We start from the raw sequence: 19,920 nt of genomic DNA on the forward strand, positions 1-19,920 counted from the left end.
AACACGTCTTGGCAGACCTTCCTGATGTTCTGCAAAGGAGAGAGGAGGACAAGGTCAGAGGGAAGAGGACGGAGTTGCTTTGGGAAAGCAGCTGTTTTAGGGCCATTGCTCTTCCCATAGTAGCTTCATTTTTGTGACATACATGATATTTGAAACAATTTAGTTTACTAAAAGTTTTAAAGTATTTTATAACTCTATTTATATATTTGTAATTATACATATCCTCCAGGTGGCTTACAAGTAGGCTAGCATATGGTTTGTCAAGTTTTCTGGGTTTAATCCATCTTTGCCCCATGTTAGGTAAAGTCAAGATATTTCAGAGCTTTCCTGATTCTCTCTTGATTTCCCTTCTCCACTCCTGCCCCACGCGTGCCAAGGGGCCAACACTTACTTTAAGGAGTCTTCTAAAAGACATCTTTTCTGATATCAATCAAGGCTCAAACTGAAAAACAGCTGTAGCCTTCAACTCAGCAACAGAAAAAAAGACGATAAAACGTATTTTTTCTCTTTCCTGCTTTCCCTTCCCCCCTCCTGCCCGACCTGTGCCAAAGGGCCAAACACATTAAACAGTCTTCGGAAAGACATCTTTTCCAATCACAGGTTACACAGAAAGAGAAAACCTGCCTGTGGCCTTCAACTGAGCAACAGAATGGGCAGCACGGGTCTGATTTGGAACTGCATTCTTCTTTAGCCTTCTAAATCTTCGATCTTGATATCTGTTGTTGAGCTAAGAGAAACAAAAAGACATGTAAGAAGATAAAACCCAAATACTCCTCCAGCTCAACAAGGATCCAACCCCCACCCAAACAGTTACTTCTCTCCCTGGGCCAGCTGGCTCCATGGTCGGTCCATGCTCCCGTCATCCGGTAGATTGGTAATGGTGACCTGTGAAAGAAAGAGAAGATCAAAGTGATTATTCGGAGACTTTCACTGAAAGCTTGGCCTCCCCTTCCCCTTGGCAGAAAGACAGTACTCCTGCCTCTCACTCCTTACCCAGGACTCAAAGGACTCCACGCGAAGGGGGTCCTCAGGCCTGTCATCCGGGCGTGGCTGCGGTGCTGATACCATCCAGAAATGCTGTAAAAAAAAGAGAAGAGACTTCATTCAAATTCCGATCTTCTCCTCTTCGCAGAAGTACAATCCTCCTGCCTTCCCCTCCTTACCCAAGTCTCTAAATCGAGATCTTCGGAGGAGGATTCCTTAATTTCTTCTGGGGTGCTAGTGAAGGAGAGAAAACAGCATAATGTCAGCAACAGATCAAGGGTGCTCACTAAAACACCCATGAATTAAATTATAACAAGCAGAAGAAAAGAAGGAAGGGGGATACCTGATGGGATACACCTTGATGGATGTTGTAATAGATCTACCTTTTAGTCGGCTAGGCCGAAGCCTGCATAGCAGTGTCTGGCATCTTGGTATTCAAGAGAGCAGGAGGAGGAGTCAGGCTGACTCCTGATTGGGTGTAGCAATTGGGGGTGGAGTCAGCTTAGAGAGGGAAAGCAGCTGTCTTGTTTGACAGAAAGTGAGAAGGGATTTTAACAGTGAAGAGGGTAGATGGATTTTTAGGCTGGAGAGCTGAGGAGAATTTAGACAGAAGAAAGTGAGCTTTTGGGAGTGAGTCTTTTAGTCAGAGAGAATAAGATAGTGACAAAAGGCTTGAAGTTTACTGTACAGAGTGTCAGTAAAGAAGACTTGTTCGCTTGATGCTTATTGCTCTGAGGAGAGTATTAGTTGAGGACTAATTACTCTGTGAGACAGGAGAGTCTGTGCTCAGCGATATACTGTTTCAGAAGGAAGTTGAACAGTATAGTTAAAAGAGACTCACAGTAACCCAAAGCTACATTCTTAGGGAAACTGTCTAAACAGCTAAGCCTTTGTAACTGAATTACGCTTTATGTACCACTCAATTCCAACGAGTTGTTGTTAATATCAAGTTTAAAATAAACTTTATTAGTTTACTTTTAACTGGTGTTTGCCTCAATCCATTCGTTTCCCTCAGAACTCATTCTCTCAATACATTTCTAAAGTCCAGTCAGCCATAGAAGTCCAAGAGCTCAAATATCCTTTTACCTAAAATACATTCACACCCTTTTGGTTCCTCAGGCCAGCAATTCTGAGGTGGTGGCGGCTATTACTACCAAGTACTTCGGTCACTTGCATTTTCAACATAGGGTCAGCCTTTGTTCTACGCTAGCTCTAATTTCGCTATATTGGTGGCAGCGGTGGGATTTGTTTGACCACCCTGCCTAGATATACCTTAACTTTACTATAGATGTCCTCCTCCAACAACACAAAAAGAATTCTTCACAGACCTTCCTGATGTTCTGCAAAGGAGAGAGGAGGACAAGGTCAGAGGGAAGAGGACGGAGATGCTTTGGGAAAGCAGCTGTTTTAGGGCCATTGCTCTTCCCATAGTACCTTCATTTTTGTGACATACATGATATTTGAAACAATTTAGTTTACTAAAAGTTTTAAAGTATTTTATAACTCTATTTATATATTTGTAATTATACATATCCTCCAGGTGGCTTACAAGTAGGCAACCATATGGTTTGTAAAGTCTCTTTCTTGTGAGCTTGAACCCCAAAGGTCCTCAAACCTCTCTTCTGATGGGCCGTTCCATCCCACCCTTTCACTCCTTACCCAGGATTCATAGGACTCCACTCGAAGGGGGTCCTCACGCCTTGCATCCGGGTGTGGCTACGGTGCTGATACCATCCAGAAATGCTGTAAAGAAAGAAAAGAGACTTCATTCCAATGGTGATCTCTTCGCAGAAGTACAATGCTCCTGCCTTCCCCTCCTTACCGAAGTCTCCAAAGAAATATCCATGAAGGAGGATTCTTTTGATTCTTCCGGAGCACTAGAGAGGGAGAGAAAACAGCAAAATGTCTGCACTGGATCACGGGTCCTTTCTAAAACACCAGTGAATTAAATTAAAAGAAGCAGAAGAAAAAAGGAAGGGTGATTCCTGATAGGAAACACTTTAATGGATCTCCTCCTCCGGCAACACGAAAAGGTGTCTTGACAGACTTCCAGAGGAGTCCTGTGAATCCTGGGTGGAGCGATGGACACGCTATGGAGCCAGCTGTCCCAGGGGCTTCTTCATTCTAAATCTTCGATCTTGATATCTGTTGTTGATCTGAAAGAAACAAAAATACATGTAAGAACATAAAACCCAAATGCTCCTCCAGTTCAACAAGGATCCCATCCTCACCCATGCAGTTAATTCTCTCCCTGGGACAGCTGGCTCCATAGTATGTCCATGCTCCCTTCTTCTGATGGGTTATCAGTGGTGACCTGTGAAAGAAAGAGAAGATCAAAGTGACTATTCGGATAATTTCTCTGAAAGCTTGGCCTCCCCTTCCCCTTTTAGTAATAACTAAAATTAGATACAGGATTTAAAACCAATAATTTGATAATAATGATGATGAAGATGAACTTCCAATGGGCCAGAGCTGGGGGAGGAGACTGGAAGATGGTGAAATAATACTTAAAGAAGATAGGTCTGTTGGACTTAACATTTGGTGACAATATTGGTCTTCTCTTTGATATAGTGGATACCTGGTGTCTTGGGTATTTTAGATCATTCTTGTAATTACAATTGATATGGAGAAATAGATGTATTAATAATGACTTTGTACACTGATAATTGGCTGTTCTTCTCTCTAAAATTCACTTCATTCATTTTTGTGACATATTTATTTATTTATTTCCAATATTTCTATCCCAACCTTTTCCACCCCCGAAGGGGGGGGGGGACTCAAGGTGGCTTACAAACTGGCCACAATTCGAAGCCTCAATATAATGCAAATATAAACACAAATAGCAACAGTTTAAAACAGTAACTAAAACATTAAGTTAAAAACACATTAAAAACATTGTAATCAACCATATAGCTAATATATGATATTTGTAACGATTTAGCATACTAACAATAACTCCACCTCCCTTTTTTATTGTTATTTTTTTCTTTCTTTCCTAATTTCTCTTCCCCACTCCTGCCCCACGCGTGCTAAAGGGCCAACACTTACTTTAAGGAGTCTTCTAAAAGACATCTTTTCTGATATCAATCAAGACTCAAACTGAAAAGCAGCTGTGGCCTTCAACTCAGCAACAGAAAAAAGACGATAAAACGTAGTATCAGTTTGATAACAAATTAAAGAGCAATCAAAAGAAATAAGACTCCATAATTTTATATATTGCCTGCAAAAACAAGTCCAAAGATCTCTTGGGAGAAAAAAGTCTCTATCCATTTTTGAAAAAACATTAGAGGGATGCTTGGATCCCCTGTCTGGGACGGGATTTCCAGAGCTGGAACAGCCACTGGGAAGGCCCTTTCCCATGTTCCCACCAAATGGGCCCATCAGTTCCAAGCACATATTTAGTTATATCCTGCAAAAGTGAATGGAATGGATTAATCTACCGTTGTCTCTGTCGGGCAGACTCACCGTTATTCAAGGCCACCTTTTACCTATATTTGTGTTCCTGTTTCAGGCCATTCCAGAATCAATCCCGTCCCAGAGGAGTCCTATGAATCCTGGGTGGAGCGATGGACACACTATGGAGCCAGCAGTCCCAGGGTCTTCTTCATTCTTCTAAACCTTCGATCTTGATATCAGTTGTTGAGCTAAGAGAAACAAAAATACATGTAAGAACATAAAACCCAAATACCCCTCCAGCTCAACAAGGATCCAACCCCCACCCAATTACTTCTCTCCCTGGGACAGCTGGCTCCATAGTCTGTCCATGCTCCCGTCTTCCGATAGATTATCAATGGTGACCTGTGAAAGAAAGAGAAGATCAAAGTGATTATTCGGAGAGTTTCTCTGAAAGCTTGGCCTCCCCTTTCCCTTGCCAGAAAGTCAGTACTCCTGCCTCTCACTCCTTACCCAGGACTCAAAGGACTCCACGCGAAGGGGGTCCTCATGCCTTGCATCCGGGCGTGGCTGCGGTGCTGATACCATACAGAAATGCTGTAAAGAAAAAAGAAGAGACTTCATTCAAATCCCGATCCCCTCCTCTTTGCAGAAGTACAATCCTCCTGCCTTCCCCTCCTTACCCAAGTCTCCAAATCCGGATCATCGGAGGAGGACTCCTCAATTTCTTCTGGGGGGCTAGAGAAGGAGAGAAAACAGCATAAAGTTAGCAACAGATCAAGGGTGCTCACTAAAACACCCGTGAATTAAATTATAACAAGCAGAAAGAAATAAGGAAGGGGGATACCTGAGGGGATAAACCTTGATCGATGTCCTCCTCCTACAACAAGAAAAAATGTCTCGGCAGACGTTCCTGATGTTCTGCAAAGGAGAGAGGAGGACAAGGTCAGAGGGAAGAGGACGGAGTTGCTTTGGGAGAGCGGCTGTTTTAGGGCCATTGCTCTTCCCATAGCAGCTTCATTTTTGTGAAATGCATGATATTTGAAACAATTTTTACTAAAAACAACAATAATAAAACAATAAACTTTATACCCCACCACCATCTCCCCAAGGGGCAAACATGAAGCCAGGCCCAAAATTACAACAAATCATATACAAATACAGCAAATACAATACAAGGAAACAAAATACAGTCAAAATAAATACATAACATTACAAAATAACATAAACCGATCCAAAAAGACATGGAAAGAAATAAGACACAGACCGCGGGCCAGATGTGTTAGAAGTAAAATTGGCAAAAATTGGTAAAACCCTGGATGAGATACGTGGAATATGTTTCCGAGGGAGATATAGTGGATACATTGTGTTTTGGGTATTTTAGATCATCTCTGCCACAAAAATGACATTCTTGTAATTTTAATTGATATGAAGAAATAGATGTATTAATAATAACTTTGTACACTGATCATCGTCTTTTCTTCCTCTCTAAAATTCACTCCCTCATTTTGTGACATACATAATATTTGAAACAATTTAGCTTACTAACAGCAACAATAATAAAATAATAAAGTTTATCTATACCCCACCACCATCTCCCCAAGGGAGACTCAGGGCGGCTAACATGAGGCCAGGCCCAAAATTACAACCAATCAAATACAAATGCAGCAGATAAAATACAATGAAGCAAAATGCAGTCAAAATAAATACATAACATTACAAAATAACATAAACTGATCCAAAAAGACATGGAAAGATATAAGAACAGAGGGCGGGCCAGATGTGTTAGAAGTAAAATTGGTAAAATTTGGTAATGTCTGGATGAGATAGGTGGAATATATTTCTGAGGGAGTTGTTTTTCTAAGGGGGGGGGGGGCTTGAAATGACCAAAAACCCCCCATTTAGGTTAAACCTTCAATAACTCTCCCCTCCCCCTTTTTTGCAATTTTGCTAATTATTTTTTCTCTTTCCTGCTTTCCCATCCCCCCTCCTGCCCGACCTGTGCCAAAGGGCCAAACACATTAATGAGTCTTCGGAAAGACATCTTTTCCAATCACAGGTTACACAGAAAGAGAAAACCTGCCTGTGGCCTTCAACTCAGCAACAGAATGGGCAGCACGGGTCTGGTTTGGAACTGCCTGTGACCTTCAACTCGGCAACAGAATGGGCAGCGCGGGTCTTATTCTGGAAGTGCCTGTGTGCCCTTCAACTCAGCAACAGAATGGGCAGTACGGGTCTGGTTTGGAAACTTCTTCCTTAGTCTTCTAAATCTTCGATCTTGATATCTGTTGTTGAGCTAAGAGAAACAAAAATACATGTAAGAACATAAAACCCAAATACTCCTCCAGCTCAACAAGGATCCAACCCCCACCCAAACAGTTACTTCTCTCCCTGGGGCAGCGGACTCCATAGTCTGTCCATGCTCCCGTCATCCGATAGATAGTCAATGGTGACCTGTGAAAGAAGGAGAAGATCAAAGTGATTATTCGGAGACTTTCTCTGAAAGCTTGGCCTCCCCTTCCCCTTGCCAGAAAGACAGTACTCCTGCCTCTCACTCCTTACCCAGGACTCAAAGGACTCCACGCGAAGGGGGTCCTCACGCCTTGCATCCGGGCGTGGCTGCGATGCTGATACCATACAGAAATGCTGTAAAGAAAAAAGAAGAGACATCATTCAAATCCCGATCCCCTCCTCTTCGCAGAAGTACAATCCTCCTGCCTTCCCCTCCTTACCCAAGTCTCCAAATCCAGATCATCGGAGGAGGACTCCTCAATTTCTTCTGGGGTGCTAGAGAAGGAGAGAAAACAGCATAAAGTTAGCAACAGATCAAGGGTGCTCACTAAAACACCCGTGAATTAAATTATAACAAGCAGAAGAAAAGAAGGAAGGGGGATACCTGATGGGATACACCTTGATCGATGTCCTCCTCCTACAACATGAAAATATGTCTTGGCAGACGTTCCTGATGTTCTGCAAAGGAGAGAGGAGAACAAGGTCAGAGGGAAGAGGACGGAGATGCTATGGGAGAGCGGCTGTTTTAGGGCCATTGCTCTTCCCATAGTACCTTCATTTTTGTGACATACATGATATCTGAAACAATTTAGTTTACTAAAAACAACATTAATAAAATAATAAACTTTATACCCCACCACCATCTCCCCAAGGGGCAAACATGAAGCCAGGCCCAAAATTACAACAAATCATATACAAATACAGCAAATACAATACAAGGAAACAAAATACAGTCAAAATAAATACATAATATTACAAAATAACAACATTACGAAATAACATAAACTGATCCAAAAAGACATGGAAAGATATAAGAACAGAGGGCGGGCCAGATGTGTTAGAAGTAAAATTGGTAAAATTTGGTAATGTCCAGATGAGATAGGTGGAATATATTTCTGAGGGAGTTGTGTTTCTAAGGGGGGGGGGCTCGAAATGACCAAAAACCCCCCATTTAGGTTAAACTTTCAATAACTCTCCCCTCCCCCTTTTTTGCAATTTTGCTAATTATTTTTTCTCTTTCCTGCTTTCCCTTCCCCCCTCCTGCCCGACCCGTGCCAAAGGGCCAAACACATTAATGAGTCTTCGGAAAGACATCTTTTCCAATCACAGGTTACACAGAAATAGAAAACCTGCCTGTGGCCTTCAACTCAGCAACAGAATGGGCAGCATGGGTCTGGTTTGGAACTGCCTGTGGCCTTCAACTCAGCAATAGAATGGGCAGCACGGGTCTGGTTTGGAACTTCTTCCTTAGTCTTCTAAATTTTGGATCTTGATATCTGTTGTTGAGCTAAGAGAAACAAAAATACATGTAAGAACATAAAACCCAAATACTCCTCCAGCTCAAAAAGGATCCAACCCCCACCCAAACAGTTACTTCTCTCCCTGGGGCAGCGGGCTCCATGGTCTGTCCATGCTCCCGTCATCCGATAGATTGGTAATGGTGACCTGTGAAAGAAAGAGAAGATCAAAGTGATTATTCGGAGACTTTCTCTGAAAGCTTGGCCCCTCTTCCCCTTGGCAGAAAGACAGTACTCCTGCCTCTCTGTATGTCCTTACCCAGGACTCAAAGGACTCCACGCGAAGGGGATCCTCAGGCCTGTCATCCGGGCGTGGCTGCGGTGCTGATACCATACAGAAATGCTATAAAGAAAAAAGAAGAGACTTCATTCAAATCCCGATCCCATCCTCTTCGCAGAAGTACAATCCTTCTGCCTTCCCCTCCTTACCCAAGTCTCCAAAGACAGATCATCGGAGGAGGATTCCTTCATCTCTTCTGGGGCGCTAGAGAAGGAGAAAAAACAGCATAATGTCAGCAACGGATCAAGGGTGCTCACTAAAACACCCATGAATTAAATTAAAACAAGCAGAAGAAAAGAAGGAAGGGGGATACCTGATGGGATACACCTTGATGGATGTCCTCCTCCTTCAACACAAAAAGAAGTCTTCACAGACGTTCCTGATGTTCTGCAAAGGAGAGAGAAGGACAAGGTCAGAGGGAAGAGGACGGAGATGCTTTGGGAGAGCAGCTGTTTTAGGGCCATTGTTCTTCCCATAGTACCTTCATTTTTGTGACATACATGATATTTGAAACAATTTCGTTTACTAAAAGTTTTAAAGTATTTTATAACTCTATTTATATATTTGTAATTATACATATCCTCCAGGTGGCTTACAAGTAGGCAACCATATGGTTTGTCAAGTTTTCCGGGTTTAATCCATCTTTGCCCCATGTTAGGTAAAGTCAAGATATTTCAGAGTTTTCCTGATTCTCTCCTGATTTCCCTTCTCCACTCCTGCCCCATGAGTGCCAAAGGGCCCACACTTACTTTAAGGAGTCTTCTAAAAGACATCTTTTCTGATATCAATCAAGACTCAAACTGAAACACAGCTGTGGCCTTCAACTCAGCAACAGAAAAAAAGACGATAAAACGTAGTATCAGTTTGATAACAAATTAAAGAACAATTAAAAGAAATACAACTCCATAATTTTATATATTGCCTGCAAAATCAAGGTCCAAAAATGGATTAATCTACCGTTGTCTCTGCTGTGCAGACTCACTGTTATTCAAGGCCACCTTTTACCTATATTTGTGTTCCTGTTTCAGGCCATTCCAGAATCAATCCCGTCCCAGAGGAGTACTATGAATCCTGGCTGGAGCGATGGACACACTATGGAGCCAGCAGTCCCAGGGTCTTCCTTAGTCTTCTAAATCTTCGATCTTGATATCTGTTGTCGAGCTAATAGAAACAAAAATACATGTAAGAACATAAAACCCAAATACTCCTCCAGGTCAACAAGGATCCAACCCCCACCCAAACAGTTACTTCTCTCCCTGGGACAGCTGGCTCCATAGCCTGTCCATGCTCCCGTCTTCCGATAGATTATCAATGGTGACCTGTGAAAGAAAGAGAAGATCAAAGTGATTATTCAGAGAGTTTCTCTGAAAGCTTGGCCTCCCCTTCCCCTTGGCAGAAAGATAGTACTCCTGCCTCTCACTCCTTACCCAAGATTCATAGGACTCCACGCGAAGGGGGTCCTCATGCCTTGCATCCGGGTGTGGCTGCGATGCTGATACCATACAGAAATGCTGTAAAGAAAAAAGAAGAGACTTCATTCAAATCCCGATCCTCTCCTCTTCGCAGAAGTACAATCCTCCTGCCTTCCCCTCCTTACCCAAGTCTCCAAATCGAGATCATCGGAGGAGGATTCCTTCATCTCTTCTGGGGCGCTAGAGAAGGAGAAAAAACAGTATAATGTCAGCAATAGATCAAGGGTGCCGACTAAAACACCAGTGAATTAAATTAAAACAAGCAGAAGAAAAGAAGGAAGGGGGATACCTGATGGGATACACCTTGATGGATGTCCTCCTCCGACAACACAAAAAGTCTTGGCAGACATTCCTAATGTTCTGCAAAGGAGAGAGGAGAACAAGGTCAGAGGGAAGAGGACAGAGATGCTTTGGGAGAGCAGCTGTTTTAGGGCCATTGCTCTTCCCATAGTACCTTCATTTTTGTGACATACATGATATCTGAAACAATTTAGTTTACTAAAAACAACAATAATAAAACAATAAATTTTATACCCCGCCACCATCTCCCCAAGGGGCAAATATGAAGCCAGGCCCAAAATTACAACAAATCATATACAAATACAGCAAATACAATACAAGGAAAAATAAATACATAACATTACGAAATAACATAAACCGATCCAAAAAGACATGGAAAGAAATAAGACACAGACGGCAGGCCAGATGTGTTAGAAGTAAAATTGGAAAAAATTGATAAAACCCTGGATGAGATATGTGGAACATGTTTCTGAGGGAGATGTGTTTCTAAGGGGAGGGGGCCTCTAAAGGACCAAAAAAACCAATTCAAGTTAAACCTTCAATAACTCGCGCCTCTCTCTTTTTTGTTATTTTGTTAATTATTTTCTCTCTTTCCTGCTTTCCCTTCCCCCCTCCTGCCCCACCAGTGCCAAAGGGCCAAACACTTACTTTTAGAAATCTTCGGAAAGACATGTTGCTGTGTACTGTTGGGAGAAAAAAAAGGGAAAGCAGTCTCCGGCCTCGATCTCAGCCACGGAATGGCCAGCCCGGGTCTGGTTCGGAACTGCATTCTTATGGCAACGGTGGAACACGAAGCTCCAGGGAAGCCATGGCCCCTTTCCATTGTCATAGATCTTTCTAAAATAAGACGTGATCCACTTTGGAGCAGGTATTGATGGTGGGACTGGTGTTTCTTTGGGCTTGGGTTCCAGCTCTTGTTGCTGCTTTGATGTTGTAGGTGGAGCCGGCTGGACACCTGAAGAATGGATGTCCTCCTGTGATGTTGTACGATTGGTGGAGCCGGTGTTTCTTTGGGCTTGCTTTCTGGCTCTTGAGGCAGCTTTGATGTTTTAGGTTGGTCATAGATGTTTCTAAAATAAGACGTGATCCACTTTGGAGCAGGTATTAATGGTGGGACCGGTGTTTCTTTGAGCTTGCTTTCTGGCTCTTGAGGCAGCTTTGATGTTGTAGGTTTGTCATCGATGTTTCTAAAATAAGACGTGATCCACTTTGGAGCAGGTATTGAGGGTGGGACCGGTGTTTCTTTCATTCCTTACCCAGGATTCATAGGACTCCACTCGAAGGGGTTCCTCATGCCTTGCATCCGGGCCCGGCTGCGGTGTTGATACCATCCAGAAATGCTGTAAAGAAAAGAGAAGAGACTTCATTCAAATCCCGACCCCCTCATCTTCACAGAAGTAAAATGCTCTTGCCTTCCCCTCCTTACCCAAGTGTCCAAAGACAGATCATCGGAGGAGGATTCCTTTGATTCTTCTGGAGCGCTATAGTAGGAGAGAAAACAGCAAAATGTCAGTAATAGATCAAGGGTGCCCACTAAAACACAAGTGAATTAAATTTAAACAAGGAGAAGACCTTACACTCATCCCAAACCCCCTATCCTAAACAAAATAAACCCTCATCCCCACTCCCGTGCACCCTTCATCATGACTTCCCACACCAAAACACTATGAAGCCTTTAAGGAATGGGATATCTGATAGGAAACACTTTAATGGATCTCCTCCTCCGGCAACACGAAAAGGTGTCTTGACAGACTTTCCTGATGTCCTGCAAAAGAGAGAGGAGGACAAAGTCAGAGGGAAGAGGACGGAGTTGCTTTGGGAGAGCAGCTGTTTTAGGGCCATTGCTTTTCCCATGGAAGCTTGAACCCCAAAGGTCCTCAAACCTCTCTTCTGATGGGCCGTTCCACCCCACCCAATATCTCATTGAAAAAGGGGGAAGAACAGCACCCCTAACTTCCCCTCCTGGTGATCTAGAGCAGGGCTTCCCAAACTACTTCCACCTGCTTTCCTTCCAAGACAATTTTACATTAACTTACTAATAGATTAAATTACATATTTAGATTGATCATGTAATAACTAAAATTAGATACAGGATTTAAAACAAATAATTGCATCATCATAATAATAATAATGAAGATGAACTTTTAATGGGCCAGAGCTGGGGGAGGAGACTGGAAGGCCATGAGATAATATTTAAAGAAGATTGGACTGTTGCACTTAACATTTGGTGACAATATTACCCCTCTCTTTGATATAGTGGATACATTGTGTTTTGGGTATTTTAGATCATTCCCCCCTCCTGCCCGACCCGTGCCAAAGGGCCAAACACATTAATGAGTCTTCGGAAAGACATCTTTTCCAATCACAGGTTACACAGAAAGAGAAAACCTGCCTGTGGCCTTCAACTCAGCAACAGAATGGGCAGCACGGGTCTGGTTTGGAAACTTCTTCCTTAGTCTTCTAAATCTTCGATCTTGATATCTGTTGTTGAGCTAAGAGAAACAAAAATACATGTAAGAACATAAAACCCAAATACTCCTCCAGCTCAACAAGGATCCAACCCCCACCCAAACAGTTACTTCTCTCCCTGGGGCAGCGGACTCCATGGTCTGTCCATGCTCCCGTCTTCCGATAGATTATCAATGGTGACCTGTGAAAGAAAGAGAAGATCAAAGTAATTATTCGGAGACTTTCTCTAAAAGCTTGGCCTCCCCTTCCCCTTGGCAGAAAGACAGTACTCCTGCCTTTCACTCCTTACCCAGGACTCAAAGGACTACACGCGAAGCGGGTCCTCAGGCCTGTCATCCGGGCGTGGCTGCGGCGCTGATACTATACAGAAATGCTATAAAGAATAAAGAAGAGACTTCATTCAAATCCCGATCCCCTCCTCTTCGCAGAAGTACAATCCTCCTGCCTTCCCCTCCTTACCCAAGTCTCCAAAGACAGATCATCGGAGGAGGATTCCTTGATCTCTTCTGGGTCGCTAGAGAAGGAGAGAAAACAGCATAATGTCAGCAACGAATCAAGGGTGCCCACTAAAACTCCAGTGAATTAAATTAAAACAAGCAGAAGAAAATAAGGAAGGGGGATACCTGATGGGATACACCGTGATGGATGTCCTCCTCCGACAACACAAAAAGAAGTCTTCACAGACGTTCCTGATGTTCTGCAAAGGAGAGAGGAGGACAAGGTCAGAGGGAAGAGGACGGAGGTGCTTTGGGAGAGCAGCTGTTTTAGGGCCATTGCTCTTCCCATAGTACCTTCATTTGTGTGACATACATGATATTTGAAACAATTTAGTTTACTAAAAGTTTTAAAGTATTTTATAACTCTATTTATATATTTGTAATTATACATATCCTCCAGGTGGCTTACAAGTAGGCAACCATATGGTTTGTCAAGTTTTCTGGGTTTAATCCATCTTTGCCCCATGTTAGGTAAAGTCAAGATATTTCAGAGCTTTCCTGATTCTCTCCTGATTTCCCTTCTCCACTCCTGCCCCACGAGTGCCAAAGGGCCAACACTTACTTTAAGGAGTCTTCTAAAAGACATCTTTTCTGATATCAATCAAGACTCAAACTGAAACACAGCTGTGGCCTTCAACTCAGCAACAGAAAAAAAGACGATAAAACGTAGTATCAGTTTGATAACAAATTAAAGAACAATTAAAAGAAATACGATTCCATAATTTTATATATTGCCTGCAAAATCAAGGTCCAAAAATGGATTAATCTACCGTTGTCTCTGCTGGGCAGACTCACCGTTATTCAAGGCCACCTTTTACCTATATTTGTGTTCCTGTTTCAGGCCATTCCAGAATCAATCCCGTCCCAGAGGAGTACTATGAATCCTGGGTGGAGCGATGGACACACTATGGAGCCAGCAGTCCCAGGGTCTTCCTTAGTCTTCTAAATCTTCGATCTTGATATCTGTTGTTGAGCTAATAGAAACAAAAATACATGTAAGAACATAAAACCCAAATACTCCTCCAGGTCAACAAGGATCCAACCCCCACCCAAACAGTTACTTCTCTCCCTGGGACAGCTGGCTCCATAGCCTGTCCATGCTCCCGTCTTCCGATAGATTATCAATGGTGACCTGTGAAAGAAAGAGAAGATCAAAGTGATTATTCAGAGAGTTTCTCTGAAAGCTTGGCCTCCCCTTCCCCTTGGCAGAAAGACAGTACTCCTGCCTCTCACTCCTTACCCAAGATTCATAGGACTCCACGCGAAGGGGGTCCTCATGCCTTGCATCCGGGCGTGGCTGCGATGCTGATACCATACAGAAATGCTGTAAAGAAAAAAGAAGAGACTTCATTCAAATCCCGATCCTCTCCTCTTCGCAGAAGTACAATCCTCCTGCCTTCCCCTCCTTACCCAAGTCTCCAAATCGAGATCATCGGAGGAGGATTCCTTCATCTCTTCTGGGGCGCTAGAGAAGGAGAAAAAACAGTATAATGTCAGCAATAGATCAAGGGTGCCGACTAAAACACCAGTGAATTAAATTAAAACAAGCAGAAGAAAAGAAGGAAGGGGGATACCTGATGGGATACACCTTGATGGATGTCCTCCTCCTTCAACACAAAAAGAAGTCTTCACAATGTTCTGCAAAGGAGAGAGAAGGACAAGGTCAGAGGGAAGAGGACAGAGATGCTTTGGGAGAGCAGCTGTTTTAGGGCCATTGTTCTTCCCATAGTACCTTCATTTTTGTGACATACATGATATTTGAAACAATTTAGTTTACTAAAAGTTTTAAAGTATTTTATAACTCTATTTATATATTTGTAATTATACATATCCTCCAGGTGGCTTACAAGTAGGCAACCATATGGTTTGTCAAGTTTTCTGGGTTTAATCCATCTTTGCCCCATGTTAGGTAAAGTCAAGATATTTCAGAGCTTTCCTGATTCTCTCTTGATCTCCCTTCTCCACTCCTGCCCCACGAGTGCCAAAGGGACAACACTTACTTTAAGGAGTCTTCTAAAAGACATCTTTTCTGATATCAATCAAGGCTCAAACTGAAACACAGCTGTAGCCTTCAACTCAGCAACAGAAAAAAAGACGATAAAACGTAGTATCAGTTTGATAACAAATTAAAGAATAATTAAAAGAAATACGACTCCATAATTTTATATATTGCCTGCAAAAACAAGGTCCAAAAATGGATTAATCTACCGTTGTCACTGTCGGGCAGACTCACCGTTATTCAAGGCCACCTTTTACCTATATTTGTGTTCCTGTTTCAGGCCATTCCAGTATCAAACTCGTTCCAGAGGAGTACTATGAATCCTGGGTGGAGCGATGGACACACTATGGAGCCAGCAGTCCCAGGGTCTTCCTTAGTCTTCTAAATCTTCGATCTTGATATCTGTTGTGGAGCTAAGAGAAACAAAAATACATGTAAGAACATAAAACCCAAATACTCCTTCAGCTCAACAAGGATCCAACCCGCACCCAAACATTTACTTCTCTCCCTGGGACAGCTGGCTCCATAGTCTGTCCATGCTCCCGTCTTCCGATAGATTATCAATGGTGACCTGTGAAAGAAAGAGAAGATCAAAGTGATTATTCGGAGAGTTTCTCTGAAAGCTTGGCCTCCCCTTCCCCTTGCCAGAAAGACAGTACTCCTGCCTCTCACTCCTTACCCAGGATTCAAAGGACTCCATGCGAAGGGGGCCTCACGCCTGGCATCCGGGCATGGCTGCAGCGCTGATACCATACAGAAATGCTGTAAAGAAAAAAGAAGAGACTTCATTCAAATCCCGATCCCCTCCTCTTCGCAGAAGTACAATCCTCCTGCCTTCCCCTCCTTACCCAAGTCTCCAAATCGAGATCATCGGAGGAGGATTCCTTCAACAACTCTTCTGGGGCGCTAGAGAAGGAGAGAAAACAGCATAATGTCAGCAACGGATCAAGGGTGCCTACTAAAACACCCGTGAATTAAATTAAAACAAGCAGAAGAAAAGAAGGAAGGGGGATACCTGATGGGGAATACTTTGATGGATGTCCTCCTCCTACAACACGAAAATACGTCTCGGCAGACGTTCCTGATGTTCTGCAAAGGAGAGAGGAGGACAAGGTCAGAGGGAAGAGGACGAAGTTGCTTTGGGAGAACAGCTGTTTTAGGGCCATTGCTCTTCCCGTAGTAGCTTCATTTTTGTGACATACATGATATTTGAAACTGTTTAGTTTACTAAAAACAATAATAATAAAATAATAAACCTTATACCCCACCACCATCTCTGCAAGGGGCAAACATGAAGCCAAGCCCAAAATTACAACAAATCATATACAAATACAGCAAATACAATACAAGGAAACAAAACACAGTCAAAATAAATACATAACATTATGAAATAACATAAACCGATCCAAAAAGACATGGAAAGAAATAAGACACAGACAGCAGGCCAGATGTGTTAGAAGTAAAATTGGAAAAAATGGGTAAAACCCTGGATGAGATACGTGGAACATGTTTCTGAGGGAGATGTGTTTCTAAGGGGAGGGGGCCTCTAAAGGACCAAAAAACCCAATTCAAGTTAAACCTTCAATAACTCACCTCCTCCCTCTTTTTTATTATTTTGTTAATTATTTTCTCTCTTTCCTGCTTTCCCTTCCCCCCTCCTGCCCCACCAGTGCCAAAGGGCCAAATACTTACTTTTAAAAGTCTCCTGAAAGACATGTTGCCGTTTACACAAAAAGACACAAAAAGCAAAGCAGCCTGCGGCCTCAAAGTCAACAACGGAATGGGCAGCCTGGGTCTGGTTCGGAACTGCATTCTTATGGCAACGGTGGAACACGAAGCTTCAGGGAAGCCATGGCCCCTTTCCATTGTCATAGATGTTTCTAAAATTAGACGTGATCCACTTTGGAGCAGGTATTGATGGTGGGACTGGTGTTTCTTTGGAGGCTGTTTCTTCTGGCATGCTTTCTGGCTCTGGAAGCTGCTCTTTCTCGCTCTGGAGTCTGCTTTGATGTTGTAGGTAGAGCCAGCTGGACACCCGAAGAAAGGGCATCCTGTGATGTTGTACGATTGGTGGAGCCGGTTTTTCTTTGGGCTTGCTTTCTGGCTCTTGAGGCAGCTTTGATGTTGTAGGTTTGTTATAGGTGTTTCTAAAATAAAACGTGATCCACTTTGGAGCAGGTATTGATGGTGGGACCGGTGTTTCTTTGGGCTTGCTTTGTGGCTCTTGAGGCCAAACACAGTCTTGGGAAAGGCATCTTTTCCAATCACAGGTTACACAGAAAGAGAAAACCTGTCTGTGGCCTTCAAACAGTTACTTCTCTCCCTGGGACAGCTGGCTCCATGGTCTGTCCATGCTCCCTTCTTCTGATAGATTATCAATGGTGACCTGTGAAAGAAAGAGAAGATCAAAGTGATTATTCGGAGACTTTCTCTGAAAGCTTGGCCTCCCCTTTCCCTTGGCAGAAAGACAGTACTCCTGCCTCTCACTCCTTACCCAGGACTCAAAGGACTCCACGCGAAGGGGGTCCTCAGGCCTGTCATCCGGGCGTGGCTGTGGTGCTGATGCCATACAGAAATGCTATAAAGAAAAAAGAAGAGACTTCATTCAAATCCCGATCCTCTCCTCTTCGCAGAAGTACAATCCTCCTGCCTTCCCCTCCTTACCCAAGTCTCCAAATCGAGATCTTCGGAGGAGGATTCCTTAATTTCTTCTGGGGCGCTAGAGAAGGAGAGAAAACAGCATAATGTCAGCAACAGATCAAGGGTGCCCACTAAAACACCAGTGAATTAAATTAAAACAAGCAGAAGAAAAGAAGGAAGGGGGATACCTGATGGGATACACCTTGATGGATGTCCTCCTCCTACAACATGAAAATACGTCTTGGCAGACGTTCCTGATGTTCTGCAAAGGAGAGAGGAGGACAAGGTCAGAGGGAAGAGGACAGAGATGCTTTGGGAGAGCAGCTGTTTTAGGGCCATTGCTCTTCCCATAGTAGCTTCATTTTTGTGACATACATGATATTTGAAACAATTTAGTTTACTAAAAGTTTTAAAGTATTTTATAACTCTATTTATATATTTGTAATTATACATATCCTCCAGGTGGCTTACAAGTAGGCAACCATATGGTTTGTCAAGTTTTCTGGGTTTAATCCATCTTTGCCCCATGTTAGGTAAAGTCAAGATATTTCAGAGCTTTCCTGATTCTCTCTTGATTTCCCTTCTCCACTCCTGCCCCACGCGTGCCAAAGGGCCAACACTTACTTTAAGGAGTCTTCTAAAAGACATCTTTTCTGATATCAATCAAGGCTCAAACTGAAAAACAGCTGTAGCCTTCAACTCAGCAACAGAAAAAAAAAGACGATAAAACGTATTTTTTCTCTTTCCTGCTTTCCCTTCCCCCCTCCTGCCCGACCTGTGCCAAAGGGCCAAACACATTAAACAGTCTTCGGAAAGACATCTTTTCCAATCACAGGTTACACAGAAAGAGAAAACCTGCCTGTGGCCTTCAACTGAGCAACAGAATGGGCAGCACGGGTCTGATTTGGAACTGCATTCTTCTTTAGCCTTCTAAATCTTCGATCTTGATATCTGTTGTTGAGCTAAGAGAAACAAAAATACATGTAAGAACATAAAACCCAAATACTCCTCCAGCTCAACAAGGATCCAACCCCCACCCAAACAGTTACTTCTCTCCCTGGGCCAGCTGGCTCCATGGTCTGTCCATGCTCCCGTCATCCGATAGATTGGTAATGGTGACCTGTGAAAGAAAGAGAAGATCACAGTGATTATTCGGAGACTTTCATTGAAAGCTTGGCCTCCCCTTCCCCTTGCAAGAAAGACAGTACTCCTCCCTCTCACTCCTTACCCAGGACTCAAAGGACTCCACGCGAAGGGGGTCCTCAGGCCTGTCATCCGGGCGTGGCTGCGGCGCCGATACCATACAGAAATGCTGTAAAAAAAAGAGAAGAGACTTCATTCAAATTCCGATCTTCTCCTCTTCGCAGAAGTACAATCCTCCTGCCTTCCCCTCCTTACCCAAGTCTCTAAATCGAGATCTTCGGAGGAGGATTCCTTAATTTCTTCTGGGGTGCTAGAGAAGGAGAGAAAACAGCATAATGTCAGCAACAGATGAAGGGTGCTCACTAAAACACCCATGAATTAAATTATAACAAGCAGGAGAAAAGAAGGAAGGGGGATACCTGATGGGATACACCTTGATGGATGTTGTAATAGATCTACATTTTAGTCGGCTAGGCCGAAGCCTGCATAGCAGTGTCTGGCATCTTGATATTCAAGAGAGCAGGAGGAGGAGTCAGGCTGACTCCTGATTGGGTGTAGCAATTGGGGGTGGAGTCAGCTTAGAGAGGGAAAGCAGCTGTCTTGTTTGACAGAAAGTGAGAAGGGATTTTAACAGTGAAGAGGGTAGATGGATTTTTAGGCTGGAGAGCTGAGGAGAATTTAGACAGAAGAAAGTGAGCTTTTGGGAGTGAGTCTTTTAATCAGAGAGAATAAGATAGTGACAAAAGGCTTGAAGTTTACTGTACAGAGTGTCAGTAAAGAAGACTTGTTCGCTTGATGCTTATTGCTCTGAGGAGAGTATTAGTTGAGGACTAATTACTCTGTGAGACAGGAGAGTCTGTGCTCAGCGATATACTGTTTCAGAAGGAAGTTGAACAGTATAGTTAAAAGAGACTCACAGTAACCCAAAGCTACA

At 43.2% G+C, this 19,920-nt stretch overlaps 1 protein-coding gene across 1 annotated transcript in view; it reads right to left on the bottom strand.

Moving 5' to 3' along the window:
• LOC132761986 (uncharacterized) overlaps positions 1 to 19,696 on the bottom strand; it is a 33,962-nt gene extending 14,266 nt beyond the window's left edge. Inside the window, exons 1-16 of the mRNA XM_067469739.1 lie at positions 19,406 to 19,696; positions 19,242 to 19,296; positions 19,072 to 19,155; positions 18,893 to 18,963; positions 18,703 to 18,805; positions 18,032 to 18,105; positions 17,868 to 17,922; positions 17,698 to 17,781; positions 15,704 to 15,774; positions 14,615 to 14,669; positions 14,445 to 14,528; positions 14,266 to 14,336; positions 10,064 to 10,118; positions 8,446 to 8,529; positions 4,712 to 4,782; positions 458 to 727 (exon numbers count right to left, since the gene is read on the bottom strand). Of these exons, the coding sequence (XP_067325840.1) occupies positions 688 to 727; positions 4,712 to 4,782; positions 8,446 to 8,529; positions 10,064 to 10,118; positions 14,266 to 14,336; positions 14,445 to 14,528; positions 14,615 to 14,669; positions 15,704 to 15,774; positions 17,698 to 17,772 (606 nt within the window). The 5' untranslated portion in view covers positions 17,773 to 17,781; positions 17,868 to 17,922; positions 18,032 to 18,105; ... (3 more) ...; positions 19,242 to 19,296; positions 19,406 to 19,696 and the 3' untranslated portion in view covers positions 458 to 687. Of the gene's footprint in view, positions 728 to 4,711; positions 4,783 to 8,445; positions 8,530 to 10,063; positions 10,119 to 14,265; positions 14,337 to 14,444; positions 14,529 to 14,614; positions 14,670 to 15,703; positions 15,775 to 17,697; positions 17,782 to 17,867; positions 17,923 to 18,031; positions 18,106 to 18,702; positions 18,806 to 18,892; positions 18,964 to 19,071; positions 19,156 to 19,241; positions 19,297 to 19,405 lie in introns of the transcript that reaches the window.
• Between the last annotated feature and the right edge of the window lie 224 nt (positions 19,697 to 19,920).

The sequence above is a fragment of the Anolis sagrei genome, chromosome 1 (genome assembly GCF_037176765.1).
Source record: "Anolis sagrei isolate rAnoSag1 chromosome 1, rAnoSag1.mat, whole genome shotgun sequence".
NCBI lineage: Eukaryota > Metazoa > Chordata > Lepidosauria > Squamata > Dactyloidae > Anolis > Anolis sagrei.